The 23,202-nt window shown below is 37.5% G+C and overlaps 1 protein-coding gene across 16 annotated transcripts in view; it reads left to right on the forward strand.

Annotated features, from left to right (window-relative positions):
• Positions 1 to 23,202, forward strand: part of LOC115440680 (calcium-activated potassium channel slowpoke) — a 66,686-nt gene that overhangs the window by 23,199 nt on the left and 20,285 nt on the right. For 11 of the 16 annotated variants that reach the window (XM_037440834.1, XM_037440830.1, XM_037440836.1 and 8 more), the window contains exons 2-7: positions 17,739 to 17,800; positions 18,093 to 18,189; positions 18,345 to 18,456; positions 18,659 to 18,810; positions 19,625 to 19,792; positions 20,762 to 20,853. In XM_037440834.1, the coding sequence (XP_037296731.1) occupies positions 17,739 to 17,800; positions 18,093 to 18,189; positions 18,345 to 18,456; positions 18,659 to 18,810; positions 19,625 to 19,792; positions 20,762 to 20,853 (683 nt within the window). Of the gene's footprint in view, positions 1 to 17,738; positions 17,801 to 18,092; positions 18,190 to 18,344; positions 18,457 to 18,658; positions 18,811 to 19,624; positions 19,793 to 20,761; positions 20,854 to 21,539; positions 21,632 to 22,368; positions 22,461 to 23,202 lie in introns of all 16 variants that reach the window. The other 5 variants (XM_030165088.2, XM_037440840.1, XM_037440829.1 and 2 more) reach the window with 2 other exon arrangements.

Genomic DNA, 23,202 nt, shown 5'->3' on the forward strand with positions numbered 1-23,202 from the left:
TTAGACAAGTATAACAGTACGTAGAGGATACATTTATTTTGTATAATCTATGGCGTGATCCATAACGCTGTCACAATTATGACATAAACCTCGCATCGAATATAGAAATGCATTGACATTGATGAATCGATTGCGCTAGTGAGGAGAAATAAAAACCTATTTTGTTTGCATTACAGTTGTATAAACAACATTGACGACTAAAAATAAATGTGAATAAAAGTGGTTCGCTGTTGTAACTTCTATTTAAATAGTGACACACAAAAATCCACGCTTCCCGGCCTGGATGACAAATGATATGTTATAAATAAAACGGTATCCCTGAGTGTCGCTGCGAGACGGCCAACTAGCGAATTGTTTTTTTACATTTTTCAACATTTACATTGTCTAGGAAAGCTCATATTTTTGCGCGCGTGGAAAACTTGATGATCCATTCGTACTGTTCCGGATTCGAGGATGATTTTTTATAGCGGGAGTTTAAGCGAGGATAAAGGTTTAGAACAATCGTGCGCATGACTCATCAGATCTTCGTTTTAAGTATAAATTCTTCGATAGACTGTCGATCCTAGGTCCTGACTTGCTATTTTCATATTCCACTGGTTACGCCGAATTAAGACGAAAAGCATGCGTAAATAATCCAATGTTTTGGACCTTTGGCAATTTAGTATCCATGGAGAGGTCGCTAAACTCACTACAATCACTGTTATTGGATCTTCTTTAATATTGATAGAAGATAACCGTGTGGGGTGGGTGCAAATTGACCGACTTCATTATTTCATTACAATCTTCATCTACCTTTATTAAGTTATTTACGGGAAGTAATCATTTATCAATTTCTCAGTTAATTGTAAAATAATATTAACTCTATTTTTCATATGATAAACTAATTTTAGTTTGCTTAAGGAATACGTAAAAAATTTACAACTTACAAAATATGGTATACGTTATTGGTTTGTTGTGCGACAAGAAGACTATTTTGAATTGATAGCGTCAATACGTAACTTTATATTTAAAATTTTTAAATTATATTCACACCCTTAGCAAAAGAAATGACATAATATTTCAAAATGCTTACAGAATTTTAATTTGTTTATTCTCTATCGCCTCAGCGTTTATTTTCATTTAACTTTGTACAATCTGATGGCCAACTACAAAGTTTTACACTGCAATGTTTAAATGGGTCGTGCCAACATAATAACTTAACTATCTTTTATCTTTTGCTCGCTAGCTTTTGCCAAATAGTGGCAATTATGATAATTTGTAACATTCATTATAATTATGTGCTCGTACACGGCCGAGAGTTTATGAACGTGTTTGTATCGTTAAATATCCCGTGAGATTTATTAACTATATAGTTTACGATACTTCGAAAATCGTTGAACATTTTGCCCACGTCTACGTCAAAGTACCTAAAACAATTGAATAGAAGAAAATAAAATGTGTATAAATACAACATTCATATAAACAATAAGCAGAGTAAAATAGCTAATGATAATGTTTTATTTTAATAATTTCAGTCACAAATTCGTTAAAAAAAATTGTTCTGTACGACAACAAATAAAGCAAAATCGGAAGAGTGCGTCAGTCGAATCAGTGGCATCGTAAATGATGGATAGTTAGTAAAATCTATACAAACTAGAATGCATGGAGATTAATGAAAGCATGTGAAGAGAAAGTGATACGTCGAGATCTAGTGAAGCGGTAATCTGTGTCATAATCCATAAACAAATATCGTTTGAGATTAAACCAAACCAAAGAAACTAAGTTATCGTCATTATGAACGTGAATACCTACTACTAAGTTTGGTTTTCCTATAATTTCAGCTTAAAACTATTTCAGTTACTTATTTAACTTACCAGACTCCTCGCACAGGACAAAGAATTATCTCAAAGAAGAATAAAATAAAGATTTATTATTGGGACAATAACAATATAACATGTACAATAAAAGGAGAGAAAAACAAAAGAAACTAAGAACTATAACTCAATTATACCCGTTGTGCCAACAATTGGAACCCTCATTCAGATCCTTGCAGCCCGACTGATACTGCAGAGCTAATTTTTAATCTTAGTAGAAAACGCGTGCACTAATTCCGCCCCTAACAACATTAATGGATAAAAAACTCAATATATTATCTTATTTAGTGTTGATAGTTAAAACACAAGATACGACCACCAAAATCCATTTTTTATGTTACTCAACGATTCTAGTTCAATTCCCTTAAGTCCTAAGGATGCGGGCGATTGTGATCTCAGACTAGCGCACGGCCTAAATCTTGCTCAGTGTTTATTCAAGTTACTCCGCTGTCTGACCCACTATCTGTTCTGACGGCTTTTATTCTATCGCTGACTTATAGATAAGGTTTAGTCTTTGGGAATGTAGACTGGAATCTGTGCGGCATATTAGATATTTTAGGCAGAATATGAAAAAATGCAATTTTGATATACTAAGAATAGCTCGCGCTTCCTTGCTAATGCTTTGCTTCCTTGCTTTTTTAATAGTTTACATAGATATAATCATGACTTATTTACGTATAATTAGACTATTTGAGTGGCGAATTTGTCTAAAATGTACCAGCGGTTTCAGTGTTTACTTTCAACAAACAAACATCTTCACATACTTATATTATTAATAGGAATTTTACTGGTGGCAGGTTTCTCATATGTGAGAGTCCGCCTGGGTAGGTACCACCGCAATGTCTATTTCGGCCACCAAGCAGCAGTGTGTAGTCACTATTGTGTTCCGGTTTGAAGGACATTGTAGCTAGTGTCACTACTGGACATAATAAGACTTAACATCTCATGTCTCAGAATGGCGAGCGCAATAGAATACCAAACAATACTTTGTAACTTAAGGTGTTTCTACTGTTTATGTGCGGTTATATCGCTTACCAGCAGGCGAATAGCAAGCTTGTTTCGTCATTGAAAGTAACAAAAAAAATGCATAATTACATACACACAGTAGATAAGTAGGACATGTCAGAGCTGAGATTAATTTCCATGTTTTTTCATTCGTCCCATTTAAATGCGGCCACAAGTTTGCACGTCGTAAAAATTTACGTTTTGTTTAATAAGCCAGATCGTTAATGCTTCCATCCTGTGCGCATCTGTGTCAAGTCCTTCGTTTTACGATGAAAAAATATATTGAGGTGTTGGAAAATAAATACAGTCACACCGTGTCAATAGTAGACGGAAGTCAGACAGGCCGGCATAATTCGACACTATCACCTTACTCAGCTTGCTATCAGGTATAGGGGAGTTATTTGCCGTGCCTCAAACAAATTATAGAGCTCACTTCATTGGCCCAGGGCCCTTATTCTGTATGATAGTGTAAACGCGTAACGCGGCCGTGTCATGTTATCTTCGAGAAATGTGCGTGGAATGGTATTCTGTAAACCAAATTTCTATAGTACTAAACATGATGCGTTGTGTTACGTGCTTGTTACGCACTGTCAAAATAACGTGCGGGATAGAGAATAAGGCCCCAGTTCGACCGGCATGTTACCATCACTCAAAATCGAGACGAAGTTGCAATTGATGTCTGTTGGATTTTGTATTGTCCATTGATACATTGTCAGATTAGTAAAACTTCAGTATTCTAACATTTTCTCTATTCCCAGTTGCATTCCTGGCCCATAGTTTTTAGAGTACATTTTCAGACGAGATCCCTTAATATTTAATAATCTTTTATTCTTTAGCTAGCATTCAACTATAAACAGAAAAGATTCTACCGAGTACACAGTCATAGACAAAGTAAATAAGATTTATTTTTTGAACCAGTAGAGATCAATATCAATAAAAAACATTTTAATACTTTACAAATACTTAAAGTCAACAGAACAGATTACCGAAAACCCGAAACGCAATGATCAAACGCAAACATCGGTTCGGCCAGATAATTGGAATAAAACGAACGGAATTAAAAAAGCCAATAATCGCGGCTTTGATCTCGCTGGGCCGAGTGGCCACTCCACGGGACCAGCGCACGCTCCGAGCGATACTAGGGTTGCCAAAACGTAACGACAAGATTTCAACCCTATAATAAATTTGAGTGAAGATAATCAACTTTGATAGCCTAGCTTAGTTTGTTTAGGATCGATTAATAGGGTTGCCAAATCATAATGAATTGTCAACATGTCTAATGTCATACCAATGTTTGAGTTAAAAAGTACTCTCGGTGACATAACTATACTAAGTATCTTCGTGTATTTTAAAGGTATATTCTAATTCAAAATTAATTTTTCATTTCCGATAAATTCAAACCAATTGTATACTCAGTGCATTTTATTAGGTACAGTTTGATTTTCTACCGACTTTGCGGTTTTCAACCTGACAACCCTGACAATGCCTCTTTATATTGTGCATTCACAATTAATTGAATTTATACTCACGCAGTGTAAACAAAAGTGTAAAACAAACATTTTCAATGGTTTTTATAGGCTGTATTTTATTTTTATGCCGATACCGTAGTATCGCTGTAAAATGAACAATTTCCCTGAAACTCCCATTCATAAAAGTACAATTCAGGGTTGTCGAAATCGAATTTTCACATAATTTTAGTATCGTAAATAATGTATTTATTTCCTTTTAAATATAAAATAAATAATATACGGGTACTTTTATTGTTTTTTTTAATTTCTTTGGTTGAAAGCCGAAATGATGACTTAGCAAATGTGTATAATTAGTATAATATCATCATATTAAATAAAAATATATGGTTAATTATTTATTCGAGGTCGATCTTATATTTGCGATATTTAAACATTAAGAAAGTTGATATTTAAATTATAAGCAATATTGATAGGAAATTAATATAAAGCATGCACAATGTAGCATGCAGGCTGGTTGAACGCTGTTCCATTTTCAAATATCATGACGCATTTTCGTTTCATCGAGTTTCAAATCACAACGTTTCTAAAGTAGTTTTATTTTAAAAAAAATTGAATACTTTGATGTTTACTTTATTTATGTATTTAGAACATCGATATAAATGTACTACATACTAGATTTGTCATTCCGAACATTCACTGTGTTCAACTGACTTGACCTGCAATCCATACAACTGCTTTAGTATGGTGTCTATTGATAGCTTGTGACTGTGTACGGAGTGGCGCTCATAATATAACAACTCGAGTCTAAGTGTAAATAATGGATGTAAAAAAAAATATTCGTCTAATAAATAAATTTATTTGTCGTTCAAGTGAATAAATAGGTTATAACAGTGTCGTTTTGGTTGCCATTTTAGTTCAGATTTTGAACAAATAGTTTATATGAACGTTCGTGTCTATAGAATATACGTCAATGGCTGTAACAGTTTCCTTAAGCATCCCGTTCACTTGACATTCTATGAGTAACATCCAGCAGGAAGACGCCATAAAATCAACGATCTATAAAACAGAAGTGTGTCACGTAAACCAGATACGATTTACGCGAACCTAATGCGGTATTAAACCACGATTAATGATGTGCAAATATGTCGTTAATGACGATAAGTAGTGGATATGTTGTATGTGAAATGAAGTCAATATAAAGACCCTTTTAGTCTATCCCTACCGACAAGACATTTGAATTCCTTCAGATACTTTTATGGCTAACTGTACAATTGAAGCTGCTATAATTATGTTTTTTTTTAATTCATTGTTGTATTTCAAAATTAGCTGGTGTTAAACCTGTGTATATTCACTCAACAATTACATTTAGATAGCATTATTCGTTTTGACAATTTGAAGTTTTTGCTGGTGGAGGGATATATTTTATATCCGCCCGGATAGCGACCACCGTACACATGGTGTTAAAACCCGCCATAGTGGCACACGAAACTGTGTCGCGTTCTGGGATCAGCCTGTGTATATCCGGTTCTAACAATCCGGCATAATCATGTCGACTGCCGAGGGGTAATCATCTCTCGTCAGTCGACATTCTACTGGACCTAACGCCACTTTCCATCAGGTGCAGAAGGGTCACTTTGTCTTGCACCTATAAGAAAAAAGAATCCTGAACATTGTGGGCTTTAAATTCAATATCTTGCTGTCCTGGCAGTGAGCGTAGCTCTAAACGAAATCTTTTCCATACTATGCAATAGAATGCAATTTGGGTGATATCGTAATACAGAGAAAACTCTTACCGAAGCTAACCTTAACAATACATTTTGTCATAAATTCCTCAGGAATAAGTCCTTTTTTAAAAGACTTACTTGAATTTCCTCCTTGAAACAGTAGGAAGATCTACTAAATAAGTACGAAATTCACTTATTCATGCCCTAAATTCTGCACAAGATTGATGTTTCTTTCACATTTATCTCAGTAATTCATACACCATTGATGCGAATTTCAATGGAACCCCATTCAGAATTCGCTGAACTATTTTTAAAGCGAACGCGGCTGTTTCGCAAAAAAAAACAGGGTGTATTAACTTCAAACATAATTAATTTGCTGTCTGTAAACATTTCTATTGCGAAAATAAGTTTTGTTGCGTTTGTACGTCAATTTGAGTCATAATTACTCGTTGCAACGATTCCAATTTTATTCATGTGCACGGCATAGTGACCCTTATGGTAAGTGCACCTGACAGTAAATGGAGTAGTGTTCAGATAGAAGATTTGATGAGATATGATTGCACCTTGCCATTCAATGCATTTATGCCGACTTGTTTGGAATTTGTGTTCTAAAGTTTGGTGATATACTCTGATGATACTGGTATATTCAGTAATGGCGGGCCAGCAAATTCTCGCGTTAAAGTAGACGCAAAGACCATCCTAGTTGCCTAATGTAATTCCTATTAGGAACTAACAGGTATTATCTCTCTCTTCAATCGACCCCTCATTACTGAGGATCATGATCCTGTCCAGTCATTCAGTAATCTTCTCCACGAAGCCGATCTTCGGCTTGGTGCACCGCTACGTTCATTGCCATATTAGGGAGTTGGCGACCTGATCCGACCAGCACTTCCGATTACGCCCTCTTGGTCGCTTGCTTTCGAGTTTGCCGGTGAGCACCAACTTCTCCAAGTTGTCTGGTTTCCCTCGCGATGTATGAACAGGAAATATATTTGGCGATTATTCTTATTATTATCAGGCCAAAAGTCAATTTTCCGTGTCAGAGTAAGTGTACGAAATTATTAAGCCTCGAAGTTGATATTGTTGTTGAAAACGTTTGGATTCATTTAATATAAATAGACAACATGTCATATTTACCGACTGAAAATCGTTCCCGTGTCACAAATGAAAGTATTCCGAGAATTTCAAACGAACGTACAGAAGCCCTTCCAATGTGTAACTTTATTAGTGTAAAGCAGCGCGTGCAAGAAGTTAGCACTCGACTCTCGTGTTCTCATAAATTCCTACCTACAACCACATATTTAATAATACATATGGTGGTAAGGTAATAAAGATCTTGTTTCCATTGATACTGAGTTGCAATTGATTTAACAATAGCCAACAACGTCAGCAGTTTTTTAATCAGATAAATCGGAGCAAACTCTTAACTTTTTAATATATCCTGTATCATGAAACTAATAATCATCAACCATAAACCTAATACTAGACTGCGACAAAAGTAAATCCTATAAAATCATTAAGAAAACATTTCGCGGTAAAAGAAGGTTTTATGTGTAAACGTAAGGTTTGACATAAAAAGTTTATTATAAGGACGTCGGCAGTGGCGAAGCGTCCATACAAGCCGATTCCTACCGGGTTACCTTTTGCAAATTAGTTAAAATAATAAAATACCAACACAACAATATAACTAGAATAATAATAGAATATTCAAACAAATCGTCTTATACTTATTCAATTAAATCAATACATCAACTAGTTATCGTTATCGGTAGTTCTTATAAATTCGTTAAATCGTAACTCGCGCGCAGTGCTCGCGCCTTATAGTGTTCGAAGTGAACCCGGCGGCACATAGCTTCCCTCCCGATGTTGTTGTCTCTTTCACACGCAGCGCGGTGTCTTTGTCTAATCTTTTGGAAGTGACGTAAAGATACATGTGTGCGTGCGTGTCTGTGTACTTCAGGGTAACCCGAGAATTTGCGGCTTCGTATTGAGCTATTGGCGCGAAATATTTTTATAATTTAGAATGTATAATTAGTGTTTGTGCGTTATTAATTCTTTTGGACTCTTTTAGGTACTTACCGTTATTCAAATTATGTGATTATTTTGTAAATTTAGAGACTAGACTTATACTTAATGTTTATGTTAGAAGGAAAATATTAAGTATTATATTTTACTGATTTTAATTTATTGTGAACAGCGGATTATATGTTAAATGTAGGTAAAAATATTTCCTCGGGTTCCCTTTTGAAAATTTTCACCCTTCGCCACTGGACGTCGGTATCGTAAGAACAAAAAAACATAGTTCAATTGGATCCGACAGAAATGCCTTCGTCCGTCCCATTTTCTCCGGGCAATAACCGGTTTTACGGTCCGACAGTCCGCGGAGACTATTCATAAAAACTTTGCGATTTCTACAAGCGAGTGACAGAAGCAACATTTTTTGCTTTGTCCCTTTAACCCAATTTTTTGATATAAACATTTTTGCAACTATGACAAGAATAAAGTTCTTGGAACTGCGTGTGCTATTGTTTATAAATATTTATTGGTTGATATTTTGATTTGTTAAATAAAAGATAATTTTAACGCACACCCAAATAATTTGTGTTAATCTATACAAATATTTTACTGGGTATTTAAAATTTCAAGGGTAGCCTATTTATAACCGTTCCTAAATTTTAATATGTTTTTCGCAACAATCTTGAAAATTCGTGCTTTTTCTCAGATTTGTCGTTTTTTGTTTAATGAATTCTTTTATCAGAATATATTCGTTCGTATTATTACCATTTCATATAAATCTATTGGTATTTACATTACCAGTTTGTTCAAAAGATACGTACATATTTATGAAGTTCTACCAAGGGCTGCGAGATTGAAATAAACTATTCATGCTATTTTTTCTCACTGCGGGAGACAACGCAAGATGGTTGACATCGAGTATAAGCATTTGTTGCGTACAGCCACAAGACACGAGCCATTAAGAGCATTGTCTTCTATGTATAAGACCCTTTTAACCCGATTCCTGAGTTCTCGTGTATAAGTCTAAAGACAGGCTTTGACTCAGTCTAAAGCTATACCGATAGATTTGATCTGGAACATATGTCAATATCTATAATACTTAAGGATTATGTAAGGTCAGGGGCCCAATTCCGTCTACGGGGGCAAATACGTTTTTTTGCAATTACGGGCGTTCTAATCGAAGGACAGCTTTGACAGCTATATAGATAAAAGTGTCGATAAATTCCTCTATTCACTTAAACCACCTATGAAAGTTGATTAGCTCCCGTAGGCGGAATCCCGTGACCTATGACGAATCGTCAATAATAAAAAATTGTAAAGAATCTAAACAAGTGACTGGAAGTACTATTTATTGACAAACTGTAGAACTGAAGATATAATTCGTGTTACATTTCAGAAACTTCTCCAATATATTTCATTTTGTTTTAACACAGCTCAGGAACTCGGAAGATGCGACATAAATCTGTCAGTGCGGATCTAATTGCCGATATAAATTATATAAACTTTGTAATATAAACACGATATTACGTCACTATTTACTACGCATTTACGACAAATTCTCACATTGTTTATTGGGATTCCTCTCGTATTTATAACGATGTAGTATTAAAAGAAATTTAAGACAGATATAAAACATATAACCATCTGGGACACAAATTATATATATATTATTGTCGTATATAATAATTAACTTCAGGCTTTTTGTCCCCCCTGTGACCATGAAGGCTGCAAAGTCTTCGAAACGTCGGGAGAAAATAAAATACTAAAACCGCGATAGAATCCGAAAATTAGTTTAATTTCAGGCTTTCTTATAACTATTTTAATTTCTTTTCTAAGTATACTCGACATGGCTTTCCAAATTAAGTATATTAACAAACATGTGACCACTTTCGAAATTCAAATATATTTAGCACATTGCTGAATTTGCGTGTTGCCAACTGCTACGGATAGTTTATTATAATAAATATATGTATATTGCTAACTACGACCTCTTTCCTAATCCATCCCTAGCCAAATAAGGGTGAACGAACCAGTCTATGGTAACAAATAATAAATTCTTTTGGTAATATGACGCAAATGGGTCGCTAGTAGCTGGCAACCACCCCTCTATAAACACGAGCCAATTTCTTTTACTTTAATGGCTTTATTTAATGCTCAACGATAAATAGTGGATTTTTTTGTTACGAAATAGTTTTAAAAGATTCTTTCAGTTTCCTTTGTATTGTGTTGTGCGTGTTACCCGTATTTTTTGATTCGGTAGTTTTCCAACGGCTATTGTATTTGTAAAAATGTTTTTGCAAAAACATTGGTCCACAAATATTTGCGCTTGATGTTTTGATACCAATTGATGCTTTGTTTACCTTTAAAGTAAAATAAATTTCACAGAATTTTACTAAGAACTGTGTTTGAATTTCAGTTTTATAGTATGAAATAACATTAATTGTAATATCATCAAGGTCTAGTTTTACACATCAATAAAACAAATTCTTTAAAAACAAAAAATACTTACTTACCAGACCTTAAACAGGGCCAGAGTTCACTAAGGGCGGGTAAATCTTGGCGTCTTCAAGTCAAGGCGACAACCTTCGAAGCGCAACGAGGGCGGAGTACCAACCTTTCAGCATAATTGGATATGAACCAGAGTAAATGGATTAGCCTTGCTATGTGCACTGCAAGCTGTAATCTAATAACGTGTGCCATGTTTTCCGGTGTATAGATTAATTTATTATTACATAATGCGTAGTAAACGTAGTATCACCTTCGGGGCTAAACAGTTTGACCTTTTGAAATTGAACTGAGCTGACCTGCGCTTTGAAGGTGTTGATTGAAAATCTTTATAGTGATTTGTCGTGTTTCGAAAGGTACATTTTTACAGTTTTGAATTTGATTAATTGATATAAGTTTTTTTGTATTTTACTAAGAAATGTCATATTTTTTTATTCACTGAGGACAACTTAGTAGCATACGATGAGTAGTAATTAATAGCTCTTTGTATTACTATTGACACTTACATTGAAATTGATAACGTGATAAAAAAGGGGAATATATAAATCACCTACTGGGATGACTACATACAAGGGCCGCCATAAAAGGGTTCGATCCGGGAAGGAAAGGAGAGAAAAAAGCAACAGAAAATGGTATAACGTGGATCATTGAGAAAGGAGGGCATCTTGATTAGGGACATGGGAATCGGAAATTAGAATGAGGTACCGGGATAATATATGAAAAAGAGTTTGAAACTCGCATTTGGATTATCCCTGATAAAGATTCATTTTACTCCATTAGGTTATTCTTAAAATATATGTAGATAAATAATACCTTTGTTTTTTTTTATAGATTTGATAAATAGTATTGATAGAAGGGGAAAAGTAAAATTTTACTTAAGTACCTATTTTGAAAAACATAATCTAGTATTTCGGTATTGTCTAATTTAAATCCCACTGCTTCGACTGGCTTACAAAAGATGAGTTGGTAGATGTGTAGGTGGGATAAAATAAAAATATATCTGCATCCGAAAAAGTATTTGACAAAAACTACTTATATCTTTAAAAGATCGTTGGCATCTTGTGTATGATTCAGACCATACACAATGTTTAATCTTCATTGTACAATTGATTTCTAATACACTTCCCTTCATTAAAATTTATGGACTATAAATATAAATATTTGTTTGTTAACCATATAGAAATCCAGACCACTAATAGTTATTTGAATTCCGGTTTCACTTGGCCTCGTGCCTGTTTCTGATCTATTTACTGACCCCTCGAGAGCTACACTATGAAAATCAACATAAAAAGACATTTTAAGTTCACTACTTAATGGCTGTTGCATCCTCTGATTCGAGCTACTTACGGAAGTTTTGAAGGCAACTTGCCAAGACTCGGTGAAGTGGCAAGTTGATGCAATTTCTAACTTTCCAGCACTTTGATGCCTTAATGCAGTCGGGTATGGAATGAATTTATTGGAAAATTAATTTCGGCGACACAAATTTGGTGGCTTAATTAGGTGTTTTAATTATAAATTATGATGAAGATTTTAATCATGTAACGAGGTTTAATGTTTGTAGTTAGGATATTTAATATAACTAGAGGTTTTTGAGTTATATGCATATTTTCTGTAGCAGTAGAACCACTGTAGACTTGTTTGTCTACAGCAGGAATGGGTATGTCTACTGAGGAATTACCTGAACATACACATAATGAAATTATGATTTAAGAAGGTCAAAACAACCCGTATCTCTTTAAAAACCGAGTGTATGGAGGATTCTTCTGGAATTAAGGGTGTTGACTGTTCATAGATAGAGGTATTACTTAACAATCGATTAATTACTTAATAATTAGCCACTAAAAAATACATTAAATTAAAAATTCACCTTTACCGCTTAATTAAAAATCCTTTGCATTGGATCTGTACGAAATAAAATACTTATTTTACTATAAAACTTTAAGTAAGATAGTAATGTCTAGCAAAACTGCAAGCGATTTCTAAATATATTCAAGTTACATAAGGAAGTCATAAAACACATTCTGATAAAATAGTTCTTTGTGTTTGCAAAAATGCGCTATCTTTTTTTGTTTTTTCATATATTTCAGCGACATAAACTACATAATGAAGGAAATGGTTAATTTACATTCATTTGTATCGTGTCGCGTGATGCGATAATTTAAATAAATTTTTCTTCTATGAAACGAAGCGATAATCATTTGGAAAAATACTATTCATCTGTTTCACAACTTGTAAGTAAATGCTCGTCACATAAATGTAAAAGGCGATCAACTACATAAATCACTGTCGAATCTATGATCCCAAATAAATGGCAATAAAATAAGCACTACCTACTACTTACCCAATTAGCTGTTTAATACAATAAAGTATGAAACGTTTTTTAAACTTGCGTTACTAATTCTTATTTGTAAGTCTTTAGTTAAGATGTTGCTAAATTAAAATTGACTGCTCATTGAGAGTACTTAGTTTTTTTTATTATCTTTTGGATCTGAACGGTGTCATTACAGTTAACCTCCTACATTTCTATACTTACATGTTATAAAACAAAGTCCCCTTTTCTATCTCTATATTATCGATTTTCTTAAAATCATCGGAACGGATTTTGATGAAATTTGGTCTGGGGATAGTTTAAGACTCTGGGAAGGTTATAGGCTAATTTCTACGCCGGGAAAATATATAGCGGGATTTTTATCCTGGAAAATTTCTTCACGCGGACAAAGTCTCGAGCAAAAGTTAGTAACTATGAAATGAAATGATTTATTTGAATCTGTAAAATGTTATACATTATTTAGATTCCGTCAATATTAACTCTACCACCAGTTCGGAAAGCAGTTTTCACCAGAGAAGAACGGGCAAGAAACTCTGGTGTTGCTCTTTTCAATCAGTGTAGGGTAAAGACTACAGTACATGATAAAGTAAGAAGAAAAAAAAACAAAAAAAATACTAAATAAAAAAACTAAATAAAATATGTCAAAGTTACTTTCAACATTCAAAATAAATGAAAATCTAACACCCACTAATTCCAAAAAACACTGCCTCGTAGATACTAAAATATCAATTCATTCAAAAAGATTTCGCGCCACATTTACACGAACAGATCGTGTAAATGTCAGTCATCGGTACCATTAAGCGTAATTCAATTAAAAACATCTAATAAACTATGATAGGCGAACGTGATGAAACTCATACTGTTCTTTATTCACGGTTAGGTCATTGCCTGATTCACCTTAGCATGACATCACTACTAGGCTGAACTTATGCGCAATGAATTCGAATTGGTTTGAAATGTTTTTATTGAAGCTTGGTGGAAAGTATTGATTTTCAGACCACGAATGTTCGATGACTGCCTCGGTGGCGTAGTTGTATTGCACGTCCGGTACAATAGCGCTCTGAGGTCCTGGGTTCGAATCCCGGGTCGGGCAAAGTGATATTTGGGTTTTTCTGCTCGGTATCAGCCCGGAGTCTGGAATTTGTGCCCGATATGGCGATAGGCTCGCCCCCTATCACATCATGGGACGGAACATACTTGGCGAAAAGTGGGTGCCCTAGTTGCGCCTCTGCATACCCCTTCGGGGATAAAATGCGTGATGTTATGTATGTTATGTATGAATGTTCGATAGGTATCTTTCTTAAAGCTAATCCAAATATTGATTCGCCAGAAACTGAAATGAACAAATTGTATTGCTGATCGAAGCTATCCCGCTATCACATCCTTCCCTGCAACTCCTGTGAGACAGGATTTATCATGCAGTTTTATACACCGATTCGTAAACCGGGTCTCTGGGAACACTACTTATTCTTTAACTCGCTGAGAGATTAATGGAACATAAAGGTTGGAAGTCGGAACTTTGGGTTGTTCTTACATTGGTTTAATAATATACTCCTGGTTCGAAGTCTATTAATAACAGCATCTTATATGCCAACCAAATTTGTTAATTGAATTCTCTTGACGTCTTCTCACTATTCTAACTGAATAGTCATAGTAGGAAAGCAACACTTGACAACGTGACGATATATAGATCACGTCCGGAATAGTATTTGTAATTCTTATTGAGAACGGAAGTAAACTAAATATGGATTTAGGATTTGGAAACAAAAAACTTACGTGACATACATAATGTCATATTTTGATTGGAAAGCGACCCAAACCTGGTGATAAAACTATTGTTTTCCAAATAAGCAAACGGATAACGTCTATAAGTTGCAAATTATTTATTGTTAACTCATCACACCTACCTTCATTCATCATCTTCATTGATATTAGCACATACTTACACTACTATTATTATATTTATAGAGTTCACAGAATTCACTTCCTTAATGCACTAGAAGATAATAATGTAGGTACACATACTTTTTAGTTTCGACCTCTACCAGGTATTGTCTACCTACGCATCAATAAAATTCTTTTGTTGTGAGATAATTGTCTTGTATCTTCCTTAAGCATCTTGATTTGTTTTAATCGATGCGGAATCAAATAACATATTTAAAACGTATGTAAGTTGATCGTTCACGCTTGTGTTCACGCAAAATTTATCGGTTTTTTAGTCATCAAACCATTTTCAGCTTTATATCATATCAATATCAAATAAGAATTAATACTTTTTATTTAGTTGGAGATATATTTTTATTCGTATTAGATAATCGATCATGAGGAACATACATGGTTATTAGTAAGTATCGCTATTCATAATGTTATTAGATCAAAATTCAAGAACAGTAGAGCGTTGTCAATATAAAGTAAAGTGCATTTTTGCGTGGGATTCTTTGGGTCTTCGACATTCCCGCTTTAATAAGATTCAGTGTAATTATATAGTAAATACAATCTTTTAAATTCACAAATTACGTATTCGCCTTGCTTTTATAGCAATATTACCATAACAATACATTTTCGAAACACAATAAAGTACCCTATCCAAATACAATATCATATACAAAACGGGTAATTGACTCAGAGAATCCGTTTTCACTATATTTCATGAACAGCACTTCCAATACTTGGAAACAAACAGCGCTTTTATAGGTTATAAAATATTAGTCCATTTAGTTACATAAGTGGATAATAGTGTTTGTCCGAGCTCAACGGTAATGACTTTGTTTGTTAAACCTACTTCTCCATATTGTGCTAACGAGTTCTCATAAACCTCTGCACTACATAAATCCTTGTATCAACTAGAAGTTTTAACCATTTTATATTTATTACAATCTTATAAGTTAGAAAAATTGTATTTACTGACATTAAGATATTATGGATTCGTCCTGACCTAGCGATTCACAATATATATTTAATGTTATAAAAGACTAGTACGTGCGAGTTCAAGGGAAAGTCGGTCTACATCTATTACCAATTTAGTGTCAGCTAGTGCCAAAGACGATAAAAATGTTTCCAGTTCCGCAGCCCTGGTTCAAGAAAGGCATCTATAACATGGATTTTTATTATAAAAAAACAGTTACCCTAAAATACTACTTGAACACACTTGATCTTTACTCTCGCACGCTCTCTATCGCGGTCATAACCACCAGCTTTATATGTTACTTAAACAGCCTCTGATAAAGATAATAGGTACTATTGATCTGCAAACACCGCATACTAATTCTATTGTCATGCAATATGAATACAATGCTTAAGCAAATGATTATGTACGTAAGCGTCCTCAATTTGTGCCAACGCGATATGTGCAAATATGTAGCAGCAATTTATACAATTTGCTCGTGGTTGAATATATTTTATATCCGCTCGGATAGCGATCATCGTACACAAGGTGTTAAAACCCGACATAGTGGCCCACGTGAGGGTGTCGCGTTCCGGGATCAGCCTTTGTATATCCGATTTCAACAAGCCGGTATAATTGTGTCGACTGCCGAGGGGTAATCATCTCTCGTCGGTCGACATTCTATTGGACCCCACTCCACTTACCATCAGGTGTAGTGGGGTCACACTGGCATGTCTGTATGAAAAGGAAAATAGTCCAAGTAACATAAATCTTGTGAAAATACACTGGCATATAGAGTAATGAAACGTTTTTAAAGATATAAATGTCAGTTTCAAAAGTCTTGGTCTTTCCGTAGTATATATGATGTTTTTTATCGTGGTCTTATTGCTCGACATTTCTTTCAAAATTGGCCTTTAGAGCTCTAAAACCTTTAAGACAAAAAATCTATGCAGCATTTATAACAAAGGGTAACATGATAGTTGGGAAACCTAGCTTAGGACGTGTTCTATTTACCAGTTGTAATATCATGCGGAAATAAATCACATTTCTATAACCTTGTACTTAATTTGATATTGAATACTGAAGATATTATCTATAAAGCATTCATAATATTCTTTGTAAGGAATTTTAGGTGGTGGATATCTACATCTATACTCGACAACCAAACATCACCTTATATTCGCTTTTTAGAAAAAAGTTATCATGAACAAGACAGTCTCCCTTGTTTAGGAAAAAGTCAACTTGTAAAAATACAGTCGCCACTCACTATCGATTAAACCAAAGTAACAAACCTGATTTACCATACTTCAAACTGATTTATCATCCGTGAGACCTATTGTTGCAGTCGCTAAATATACATCAGTATTTTGTGATTCACACCTAGATCTTGAATATTAACAAGATGCATGATGAGCTCATAATTCAGTGTGGGCTGTCTTAATTGGTAACATAAGCGCATACTTCGACTCGTAAAACTATACTTTGTTTGTGATCGCAGAACACTTTATGTATGCTAATAAAATCTATTTGAATAAGCTTGTTAACTTCCCGGAGCATGGCCTTAATTGAGATGTAGTTTTCCATGTCGTATTTGAAATCGATTTATTAACATTTAATTAAAAAAACTATGCAGTTTTGCTCATGAATTCGTGTACTTCTTTTTAATATTGATGAACTTTATAGTAAAGGCCTAGTAGCTGATGACAACACGTATTATGTTTACTACTTTTATGCCAAGACTTCTTTCTAGGATACAATTGTTAGGTTTTACACTTTTGATTATACTTTGTTACTAAATGGCTACAATTATGTAGTTTTATTGCTATTATTACCTCTTTTACAAATTCATTTCTAAATGCTTTAATTTTACAGAAACCAATCGATAACTTAACGTTTTATCCAAATTACCATATTAATAAGATGTTACTGAAGTATTTCTTTCTCCAATTTCAGGTAGTGTTGGTGTTCATTCTGAGTATAGCATCGCTGATCATCTACTTCATTGACGCGTCCAGGTAAATATCAAATCGCTATTTTTAAATGAGATACCATTGCGTAGCTAAAATATTAATTGACTATATCTTACAATAATGCTGAAATCATAAAGGAATACGTGAGTTGAAATCGTATAAATGTGGTCCGAAGTGTCTTGCTGGATATATTATGTTATAGTCTATATGTTAGCTTTTGTTTTATTTATCAGCTGAATATTGTACTTAGAAAGTGGCTTACGTGATTTGTTATCGTAATTGTTTTGTTGTGTTACTCTGAGGGGCGTATTGACGAACGTTGACCGTATGTTTACAGTGAGGAAGTGGAGCGATGTCAGAAATGGAGCGACAATATTACTCAGCAAATCGACCTTGCCTTTAACATATTTTTTATGGTCTACTTTTTTATACGAGTAAGTTATTCCCTTAATTTATAGATGGCTTCCTTTAATGAATCTATAACAATAAAACAACAGTAAATTGAGCATTTTAGTGCTCACCACAAGATCGTTTTTCGTGTTATCTCGACGATTAAACCGATTAATGTCTGATCGTTTTTCTGTTTCAGTTTATAGCAGCTAGTGACAAACTGTGGTTCATGCTCGAAATGTATTCATTTGTAGATTATTTCACGATACCCCCATCCTTTGTATCAATATACCTGGATAGAACGTGGATAGGTGAGTACTTTACAACATATTTTTAATGTAATATTCCAGCAAATAGTATTTTGTATATCACTGAATCAATACTAAAGCTGATATCTTTTCAGTATGTGCATTCTGCTTATATTTCTGCTAATTCCATAACCAGGAAATAGTACTTATTGGTTAATTATCTATTTTATTATTTTTCTTTTTAATCGCCTTTTTTTGTTTTCAGGGCTGAGATTTCTCAGAGCTCTACGCTTAATGACCGTGCCTGATATTTTGCAGTACCTCAATATATTAAAGACATCGAGTTCAATTCGGTTGGCGCAATTAGTTTCTATATTTATATCAGTATGGTTAACTGCAGCCGGGATTATTCATTTGGTAAGTTTATGCTTCTCAGTTATTTCAAATATCTTACTGAAATCGGTTTGGGTTAGATTTAAAAAGTAATAATTAGTTTGGAAAATTCATTACTACTTTTAAAAGTTAAGTCAAAGGTGTGTGAAGTCTACCAACCCACACTAGGCCAGGTGGTGGACTGAAGCCTAAACTCTCTCAGTAGTAGAGAAGGCCCGTGCCCAGCAGTGGGACATAGATAATAAAGGGCTCATATTATTTATATTTAGATTTAAAAATGGTTAAAGTTTATCAAAATCTAGCATGCAATAACACTATCAAACCCTTGTATAGTAAAAGACCCAAATGTATTGTAGACGTTTATTATAATCAATTAGAAACTCTTAACTCTGCTACCACAAATGATATATTACAACAGTTTCGAAAATTAGTGATAGGCTTTCGATTTCATGAAATTCTCAACAGATCTACGTGTAAGGTAGATTAACAAATTACTTAATAGCGTGAATAGTAAATAGTTTTAGAGCGTATGCTTCAATATATAACCATATTGCTATTGCTTTTGGATATTGTATTTTGAAGCTAAATTTTTAAACTTTATATGACTGCCTTGCGGTTAGTTTTCAACTATTTGTGTGTAAAACATAATTACTTTATGATCTATCACGACTAAGTTGGCATCGTGGATATTTACTGAAGAACCAGATACAATCTAATTGAGTACCATCTTGTAGTCTTCTTTATCTATTGCAGAGGCACCAAGTTAGTTGTGATAGATTATAGGTACTCGTGTTCCTTGAAGCCTAATGGTTGTTTTACGGCTGTTTTTGTGTTTCAGCTGGAAAATTCCGGAGATCCATTAGAGTTTGAGAACGCGCAGAAGCTTTCGTACTGGACTTGTGTATACTTTCTAATAGTCACCATGTCCACAGTAGGTTACGGTGATGTGTTCTGTCACACTGTACTTGGCAGAACCTTTTTGGTTTTTTTTCTTCTCGTCGGCTTGGTAAGTTTCGTTTTCACATGTTTTCTAACATAATTTTATATTAATTATCTAATAAGACTAAGTTAAATATCACAAATATAATTACAATACTATATTAACATTTTGCAAGGACGGGCAAGTTTGGAAAATCCAAAATGTTTTCATGATTACTATATTTTTATTTTCCTTTTGTAAGAATTAATACTTGCCGACTTTGTGTTCGGGCCGCTTGCTGTTCCTTGCGTTTATCTATATGTATAACAAAGCAAAAGGAAATGTACCGAAGGACCGCCGTCGCCGTTGGACGGACACGGAATAGATCCACGTGACTTGCTAGACAAGCGTACTAACTAACGCACAGCTCGTGAATGATCGTAAGCCTGACTAGTGCACCATACTAGAGCATGAACCGTGACTGCGGGCCGGCGTGAGGCGCGCACTCGGCCGCGCCGCGCCCTCACTCGATGTGCCTCTTGTATACAGTACCTAAACAGTATGAGTAACTGAACGCTCCCCTCGAGAGCACACGTCGAGCTCGGAGCGAGTGCATGGGTGTATTTTATGTTTCTTTTGCTTTGTTACGTGAGTATCACCATGACGAGCTGCCGGAGGAGCTCGGCGCCGCACGTCGGTCGCGTCGGTCGTGTCGCCGGTTGGCCGCGCCCGGCACAGCGCGCCCGGGGCGCCCGGGGAACCCTGGGAGCCCGGAGTCCGGAGCCCGGAGCCCGGCGCCGCGCCGCGTCCCACCCCTCCCACCTCGCGATCTCTGCATGCCGCACCTGTGCCTGGCTGTGTTCTGTTGCTCACATCACCGGTAGACACACACTCGTTCCTTTTATTTTTGTTTCGCTCCGCTCCCGGCCACACTTTACGACTCAGCGTCACCATAGAACGTGTACCGAGACTCCAGGTGGACATTGTCGTGCACCACGCGACGGTGTCCGCGTACGCTCGGACGCGACTTTCCATCGACACCGTGGTCTGTTGCAGGCAATGTTCGCTAGTAGCATTCCCGAAATTATAGAGCTGGTAGGAAGTAGGTCCAAGTACAGTGGCGAGCTGAAGCGTGAACACGGAAAAAGGTATCATTTTGACGTATCAATCGGTCACCGAACGCGAAGGCGAGCCATATCGCGCGCGCGGCGCCCGACATGGGTCGCCCGACCGGTCGGGGCCTTGTGATATCATCACCTATAAGAAAGCTTGCTCAGTGCCGTCAGATGTATTGTGTCATCTACTCGCGGGCACTCGGCGGCCCAGCGGCGGGCGGCGGCTGGCGACTCGCGCTGGCGCTACGGCCGCCGCTGTAGGGCCAGGGCGAGCGCCCGCCCGCGGCCCGCCGTCTCGGCCGTCCCGTGCTCGCGCTCTACCCAGCGTCTATATCGAATGCCCATCGTTTTAGTTGAACTTTCGACCGAATCGATTTGTTTTTAATTTCCTCTCATCGACCAGTTAGCGTATGTATCCTTAGGCTTTGCATGCACCCGGTCACCGGTCACAGCTCCCGCCGCTAGCGTAGCTCGGCACGGCACCCACGTCCCGCACACCCACTGCCCACACACATGCCACAGCCACCACTCACAGCCGCAGACAGACGACACTCGAGCCACAGCCTTGTGCGACGCGAGGTCCGCGGCCACGCGGCGGGCCGGGCCCGGCGCGGCGCGGGGGCCGGGGCGGGGCGGGGCGGGTTGCGGCGCGGGGGCGCGGGTGCGGGCGCGCGGGGCGGGGTGGTCGCTCACCTCACGGTGTTTGCTGTGTATCGTAGGCTGTGTTCGCCAGCTGGATCCCCGAGATCACGGAGCTGGCGGCGCAGCGGAACAAATACGGCGGCCGATACAACAAGGACGTCCGCCGCAGGTACCCTGCTCTCACGCCCCCGCTCCACGCGGCTTCCTGCCTTCCCACCTCTCACGGTTTCGATCTTGATTGATTGAATGCGGAGTTTGCTAATGAAATTTATTAATCCTTCACTAGAATCGGTCTCTCGGTGCCGTGGCGCATGCTCGGAGAGTTAGTCCCGGCGGCCGCGCCCCTCTCCCCGTACTAGAGAGACAGGCGCGACCGACCGACGCACTACTACATGCCTTTTTCGTAATCTCACTCGAGACACCGTTGAGCTTTTGATCCTTCTAACGAGACTAGATTTGGAGAGAGCCGATGTAAAGTTTTGTAATGCTGTCGATGAGTAGTGTTTGGTTTGTTCGCTTGCACACGATGCCTGTCGCCACGCTGTAGCGCTAGCTCCGGCACCTCGCCACGAGTCCCGACGATCACACACAGCCAGTGCCCGCGCCGCCCCCCCGCCCCCCACACCACCACCACCGGCCGCGCCGCGCCGAGTCGCGCGCCGCCGCGCCCCGCCGCGCCCTGCCGCTGCGCCCGCGCGCACGCCGCGCCGCCGCCGGCCCGCGCCGAGCGCGCCACCCGCGCCTGCCGCGCCCGCGCGGACTCCGTCGCCCGAGCCGCCCGCCGACCGCGGCCGCTGAGCCGTCACGCCTCACCGTGATGCCGCGACGTGACCGCGGCCGGCGGCCGGCTCGCGCCCCATCCGTTCGATTCAATGTGAACGTCTTGTTTTGTCTGTCGGCGTTTAGGCGATATTTGCCAGTTGTATCCCAGAGATAATTGACTTAATCGGCACTAGACCCAAGTACGGCGGCACCCTCAAGAATGAGCGGGGACGCAGGTGAGCCGCTGTCTTCACTCCGTTCCGTTGAATGTGTTCCGTGTTGTGAAATCTATTCTTCCTTTTCCTCTCTTAGCACGCTTCTGTGTACTCACTTATCTTTGGCGGGACTCGAGTCCCGCGAGTTGTCTTTGTTTTTATGAGTCGATATTGATTGTGATTACCTTTGAATTGATTTGAGTTCAGTTAATAGTGACCAGCAGATAGTGGCTAGTGTTATCGCTCGTCATATTAGGTATCATGATTATGTTCTGTTAGTAGGTACGTAAGGAATGTTACCGTAAAGCTTAGTTGCGGAAGTTAAATGTTGAGTGGTACCGTACCGTAGTGAGTTGTTGGAGTTGTGGTGCACGTGGACAGCGCTGGCGCAGCGGCCGGCCCGCCCGGCGGCTGTGGATGCAGTCGATGCTCCGGCCACCCCTCCTCCCACCGTACTCCCTGCCTGCACGACTACTACCGTATCTGTACTTCCATGTTGACCCACTTTGTTGTTGTATTATATGTAATGTATCTTTTGAGTCGATCCCCTCGGTTATTAGTGTAATGTATATTTTGGTATTTATATAATTCATAGAGCGTGGCAAGGCTGTGTGCATTGAGGACGTTGTGACGCAAATAGCTTAGTGTATCGACATTATATCATTTGACATGATTAACATCATCTAGCGGCGACACACGAATCATTATTATACAAAATTTTCAATTTGTTGATTTTTCAAATTGTTTGCAATGTTTGTACAAA

Source organism: Manduca sexta, chromosome 20, assembly GCF_014839805.1.
Source record: "Manduca sexta isolate Smith_Timp_Sample1 chromosome 20, JHU_Msex_v1.0, whole genome shotgun sequence".
Classification (NCBI taxonomy): Eukaryota; Metazoa; Arthropoda; class Insecta; order Lepidoptera; family Sphingidae; genus Manduca; species Manduca sexta.